Source organism: Cebus imitator, unplaced genomic scaffold, assembly GCF_001604975.1.
Source record: "Cebus imitator isolate Cc_AM_T3 unplaced genomic scaffold, Cebus_imitator-1.0 Scaffold234, whole genome shotgun sequence".
NCBI classification, from domain to species: domain Eukaryota; kingdom Metazoa; phylum Chordata; class Mammalia; order Primates; family Cebidae; genus Cebus; species Cebus imitator.
The window spans coordinates 1,795,762-1,802,135 of record NW_016107549.1 but is presented as its reverse complement, the minus strand read 5'-3'; the positions used below and the strand labels follow the sequence as shown (position 1 = coordinate 1,802,135).

Genomic DNA, 6,374 nt, shown 5'->3' with positions numbered 1-6,374 from the left:
AAAAAAAAAAAGAAGGGTTTTGCAATATTACCCAGGCTGGTCTCAGACTCCTAGGTTCAAGTGATCCTCCTGTGTCTCAGCCTCCCCAGTCACTGGGATTACAGATGTGAGCCACCATTTTGGGCAGGGCAGGGTTTTTGTCTGTTTGGGTAGTTGACTCCACATAGCAGGTGCTAATCATCTGTTACTGAATCAATGCCCAGCCCCAACCCCTACGGAACAGACTGCATTTGGCAAAATCTGAGAGCTTGTGGTGCGCTGGGGTGGGACGCCCATTCCCAGGACCACAGCCCTCTGCCTTCCACCCTCTGCTTCCTGAAGCCATGTTTCTCTGAGTCTTGGTCCTCTTTTGATTGAAAGTGGAAGGAGGGGCCAGGCACAGTGACTCCTATGGCAGATCACTTGAGGTCAGGAGTTTGAGACCAGCCTGGTCCAAATGGTGAAACCATGGGCCGGGCTTGGTAGCTCACACCTGTAATCCCAACCCTCTTCCACTTTCTTTTTGTCTTTTGAGATAAGGTCTGAGAGTGTGGAGACTGCTCAGCTGCTGCCATTCCTTCCTGGGAAGACTAGGGGGAGCCCATAGCTGGAGGCCCCCAACGTTGCTCCATGTCCAGCAGGTTTGAGATGACGCAAGGGCATCTTAAAATCTGTGTGAGTTTGGTGCAGAACAGGTGGAGCCAGGAAGCTTCCAGCTCCACCAGGATGCGCAATGGAGCCAGAAGGAGGGCATGGAAGGGCCAGGAGGTCTGTGCCAATGGTCATGTTCTGCAAGGTGGGACAGAAAAACCCCATCGCCCTCCTTCTCTTGAGGGTGTATGCATCTGGAAGGGAGGGACTCCAGCCTCCCTCAAAGGGCTTCAAGTAGAGGATTGCTTGAGCCCAGGAGTTGGAGAGCAGCCTGAGCAACACAGGCAGACCCTGTCTCGAAAAAATATTTAACAACTAGCAGATCATGGTATTGTGAACCTGTGGTCCCTGCTACTTGCTGGCTAAGGTGGGAAGAGGCTGGGGAGTTAAGGCTGCAGCGTGGCAGTGAGCCTTGATCGCAGCACTGCACTCTAGCCTGACAGAGCAAGACAATCTCAAAAAAAAAAAAAGGGGGAGGCACAAAATCATGAAATCTCCCCCCATAATCCATCCTCCTCCTCACTTAATGAGGCCCCCATTAGGCCCAAGCCCTCTCCAACCTGGCTGTTCCCTGTCTGGGACTCTGCCTTACCTCCCTCAGACTCTGATCAAATGTCACCTAAGAGACATACCCCCTTCCTCCCCAGCTGCAAAAGGGCTTCCCCTTTTTGTTTGTGTCTGTCTCCTTCTGTAAGGGCAGGGAGGGTGTGGTCTGTTATGTTCCCAGCTGCGGCCCCAGAGCCTTGAAGAGCACTTAGTACTCCTAAGTGTCTGCTGAATGCACAGTGCAACAGCTTTGGCTCAGCCAAAATGGAACTGTGAAGAGAAAGTGAGCCTAAGGCAGCACAGTGGGGATGCAGCAGTGAGGGGAGATGGATCCTGGGGAAAGCCCAGGCCTACAGGAGGGGATGTGCCCCTGTCCTTCCTACACCCTTCACATCCCACTCCTTACCTCGCCAGACCCAGGCTCTGACAGGTACAATGCCGGCTACTGGGGGATAGGCTTAGGTTTGACAGCGCAAAGACAAATCAGGCACACAGCTCCGGCACTAAGTCAAGTTCTTTACTTCCCAGAAGTGATGGCTAAGGGGAGGAAGGAGGGTGAGAAGAGGAAGAGAAAGCCAGAGAGAATGAGGAGGTGGGAGGAGGGGGGACAGTAAACCACTGTTCTATGAAGTCTCATGAGACAAGTGCTCAAGGTAAAAAAAGAGTCCTGGAGAATCGTCCACGGCTGCGGGAAGCATCTCGGTTTGCTTCTGCTTTTAAGTCCTCTCGGGAAAGGCTGCCGCCGCTGCCGCTGCATTAAATAGTTATGTACATCGCAGAGAGTCCCAGGCCATGGGCAGGGGGGGGGGGGGGGGCGTCATTTCACCAGGGGCCGAGTTTTATCATCGTCACCGCACTGGTGGGCTTTGTACTTTTTCACTTCTGCCATGTACTTGGCCCATGCGTCACCTTTACTTGTTAATACCTGTGGGAAGGGGATGGAGTTGGGAGGGGGGTGCCAGGAACCAGGGTCAGGACTGCCCTGAGACAGCTGACCCATTCCCAGTGTCACCCAGAAAGCTCTGGGTTTGAGTTAAAGATCATACAGTCAAGTTATCTGGGGACCTGTTGACAGCCCTCCTACCCTGCCAGGCACTCAACAAAGGCTTGGATACCAGACAGGGAGGGAGAAGGCTGCGCACAAAGGCTGGAAGGGAAAGGTAATCTGGGTGGCCCCGCTACACCCAGCCTGCTCACCTCATCCTCCGTCTTCTGCTTCTTGGCTACTATTCCCGTCTTGAGGGCTAGTTTGTTCCCGCCTCTGCGTTTGCCCACCTGGGTGAAGGGACAGAAGACTGCAACGGTTACAGGAGCCGGGACCGCCTGTGGCGGCGCTGAGGCCCACTACACCTTCCTAGCCCGGCCTGGTGGCCCGTCCTGACGCCGCGCCCAGCTCCGCCAGCCGGCCGACCTGCGCAGCAATCAGAGAGGAGCACACGCGACTCAGCGCCTGCCCTGGGCCGGCGGTGCCCTCCCAGGGATCGAGAAGAATGCCCACCTCAGTGGAGACCAGTTCTCTCCTCACTTTCCATGCCAAGGCCCCACCCTCCCTAGCAGGGACCACAAAAGGTGGGAACAACTCCCTTTATCGAGCACGTTCTGTATGCTAAGCCCTGTGCCAAGTGCTGTGGATGTATCATCTCCTTTCACTTTCCCAGCTACCCTAAAATGAAGTTACAACCACCCTCTTTTTGGCCGGGCATAGTGGCTCATGCCTGTAATCCCAGCACTTTGGGAGACTGAGTCGGGTGGATGACCTGAGGTCAAGAGTTCGAGACCAGCCTGGCCAACATAGTGAAACCCCATCTCTACTAAAAATACAAAAAAAATTAGCTAGGCTTGGTGGTGCGCGCTTGTAATCCCAGCTACTGGGGCTGAGGCAGGAGAATTGCTTGAGCCTGGGAGGTGGAGCTTGCAGTGAGCCAAGACTGCGTCACTGCACTCCAGCCTGGGAAACAAGAGCAAGATGCCATCTCAAAAAAAAAAAAAAGAGAGGTTATGCTAACAACAAACAATGGAGCTGATTCAGCGTCAGGTGGGTCAAAGCCTCTGGACAGCATACTCAGCCATTAAGCACCACTGCCTTCCCTGTACCTAACCTGGCATGGCCTACTTGAGGGTGTAACCAAAATGGCCCCTCAATGAACAAATGAAAAAGATGCAACAACTACTGCTACTCCCATTCATGAAGGGATACTCAGCCTCCACTCTCAGGTGTCACACCAACCCCAGTCCTGACACTTTTCCTTATTTGCCCTTTCCTCAAAGGAAGTCTTCCCCTAGCCTTTCATCCTGTATCCTACCTTCTCCCACTGATTGAGGAATTCCTGTGTTCCAGGGGCTGCAACAGGCTTCACAGCCAGGCATTAAGTAACCTGTGCTGCTGGGACGATTTCTTTTTCTTTTTCAGACAGTCTCACTCTGACCCCCAGGCTAGAGTGCAGTGGTACAAGAGATCTTGGCTCACTGCAACCTCTGCCTCCCGGGTTCAAGTGATTCTCCTGCCTCAGCCTCCCAAGTAGCTGGGATTACAGGTATGTACCATCAAGCCTGGCTAATTTTTGTATTTTCAGTAGAGACAGGGTTTCACCATGTTGGCCATGCTGGTCTCCAACCCCTGACTTCAGGTGATCCACCTGTCTCAGCCTCCCAAAGTGCTGGGATTACAGGCCTGCTATTTCATACCGATTTTTTTTTTTTTTTTTTTTTTTTTTTTTTTTTTTAGATAGTCTCTTATTCTGTCATCCAGGCCAGAGTGCCTTGGTGCAGTTATGGCTCACTGCAGCCTGTATCTCCTGAGCTCAAGCGATCCTCCTGCCTCAGCCTGTGAGGTGCTAACAACAAACAATGGAGCTGTTTCGCTTTCGCTGGGGCTCCAAGCACGTGTAGCACCATGCCCAGCTAACTTTTTAATTTTTTTGTAGAGATGCGTTTTTGCCATATTGTTCAGGCTGGTGTCAAACTCCTGGGCCCAAGCGAGAGGTCGAGATCCACCCATCTCGACCTCCCAAAATGTTGGGATTACAGGTATGAGCCACTGCACCCAATCCACGCCATTTTTAACAAATGAAGAAACTGAGGCTTGCAGAGGTTAGATCACTTGCCCAAAGTCACATGCTGGATCCAGAAATACAGCCCCCAGTCTGTTACTCTCAAGTCAACACTTTTTCCTCCACACTACAGGGACTTGATCTTGGAACACCAGAGACATGGCAAGCTCAGATCCAAAAATCAATATATGCCCTATTTAGTTAGCCCAGAGTTTCTCAACCTGGCACTAATAACATTTTGAGCTGAATTATTCTTTGTTTGGGGGTGGGAGGGCGCTGCCGCACGCATGGTACGAAGTTGAGCAGCATCCCTGGCCTCTACCCATAGATGTCACTAGCACCCCCTCCAGCAGTTGTGACAACCAAAAATGTCTCTAGACTTTGCCAAATGTGGGGGTGGAGGGAACTGCCCCAATTGAGAACCACTAGTTTAGCCCTTCTTGGAAGACAGGCTCTGTGCTAACCACTTTTCCAGGATCACCTCATAAAACCCTCACCACCACATCAAGAGATGCGACGATGTCTATTTTTGCAACTAGGGAAAATGAGGGTGGGCAGCCCAGAGGCTCCCAGAAAGCAGCGATCTTCTCTGCAAGCTCACCACTGCATACCCAGCTCCTAGCACAACGCCTAGCACGAGGAAAATTGCTCGATAAATGGAGATTGGTGGAATGAGATTCAAGGAAATCAAGCAATTGTCCTAGGTAAGTAATTGTCCTTACACAGTAAGTGGTCTGAGTCTAATGCATACTGCTCTGAGTCCAGACTTGAATTTGCCCCCTTTTCTCACAATCAGTGGTGGTCCCATGACCCAAGGTCCAGGTACCACTCATACAAGAAAATCCTGATATCCACGTTTCCTCATTCTCCACAGTGCTGAATCCAATACAACTCGGCTCCCACTTCCCACTGGCAGGCTCCTGGAGCCCCCACTCCCGCCCCCAGCCCCCCTCTTGTCGGGAATCCAAGTTCCACATCCTCAGAGAGTGATCCCGAAGGGCCCCCTCATTCTGACGGAAAGTGGACCTCGGTCCCGATCCCCCTTCACGGGCCCCGACTCCCGCTATCAGGACGGGCCCTGGCGCCCGCCCCCACCCCCACGGCTCCTTACGAAGCTAAGTGTGGAGCCCGGACCGCCCTTCCTCTTCGGATCCCCGGGGCCCGCGGCGGCGGCCGACTGGTCGGGTCGCTGAGGACCCGGGGGCGGCTCCTCCTGCCGCTGCCGCTGCTCCTCCTCCATCTTCCGCTTGAACAGCTCCAGGAAGCTGCCGTCGTTGGCGAACAAGTTCACGCCGCCCGACACTGGGCTCGAACCCGCGCCCGACACCTCCTCGTCGCCGCTCTCGGGCGACGTCCCCGATCCCGACTCAGCCCAACGGCTCCCACCACCGCCACCGCCCGCGGGGCCCGGCGCCTCCCGGCCTGGAGGCTCCGCCCGTCTCCCTCGGGCAGCCATTTTGTCGCCAGGTGCCGCGCAAAGGACTCCGGGAAAGCCGCTCCGGCCCCGCGCTTGGCGCCCGACTCGTCTCGTCCCGAACAATGCATGACGGGAAGAGGGGTCCGGCCCTCGAGCGCATGCAGTTGGGGCGGGGAGGGGGCGGGGCGAATGAGAGAACCGACCCAAAGGGGCGGGGCTGGAGGAGGGGCCCCGCCTCGCGGGTTTTTTTGTTTCTGTTTTTTTTGTTTTTTTTTGAGACGGACTTTTCGCTCTTGCTGCGCAGGCTAGAGTGCAATGGCGCGATCTCGGCTCACCGCAACCTCCATCTCCCAGGTTCAAGCGATTCTCCTGCCTCAGCCTCCCGAGTAGCTGGGATTACAGGCACGCGCTACCACGCCCGGCTACTTTTTGTACTCTTAGTAGAGACAGGGCTTCGCCATGTTGGCCAGGCTGGTCTCGAACACCCGACCTCAAGTCATCCACCAGCCTCGGCCTCCCAAAGTGCTAGGATAGCCGTGAGCCACCGCGCCCGGCAGCGGGAGGCTGAGGCAGGAGAATCGCTTTAATACTGGAGGTGGATGTTGCGGTGAGCCGAGATTGCGCCATTGCACTCCAGCCTGGGCAACAAGAGCAAAACATCGTCTCAAAAAAAAAAAAAAAAAAAAAAAAAAATTAGAGACGGGCGTCTGGCTATACTGCCCAAGCTGGGT

General features: G+C 54.3%; 1 protein-coding gene across 2 annotated transcripts; it reads right to left on the bottom strand.

The window, feature by feature from the left end:
- Positions 1-1,672: 1,672 nt before the first annotated feature.
- On the bottom strand, positions 1,673-5,795 carry TRIR (telomerase RNA component interacting RNase). Of its 2 annotated transcripts, XM_017497804.1 has the most exons (3): positions 5,338-5,795; positions 2,374-2,451; positions 1,673-2,101 (listed from the first exon to the last, which is right to left on the bottom strand). In XM_017497804.1, exons 1-3 carry the CDS (start codon positions 5,680-5,682, stop codon positions 1,994-1,996), a joined length of 531 nt encoding a protein of 176 aa, XP_017353293.1. In that variant the 5' UTR covers positions 5,683-5,795; the 3' UTR covers positions 1,673-1,993. The 2 variants fall into 2 exon arrangements, with proteins under 2 accessions (XP_017353293.1, XP_037583512.1); XM_037727584.1 differs by lacking the exon at positions 1,673-2,101 and having other exon boundaries at positions 2,375-2,451; positions 5,361-5,783.
- Between the last annotated feature and the right edge of the window lie 579 nt (positions 5,796-6,374).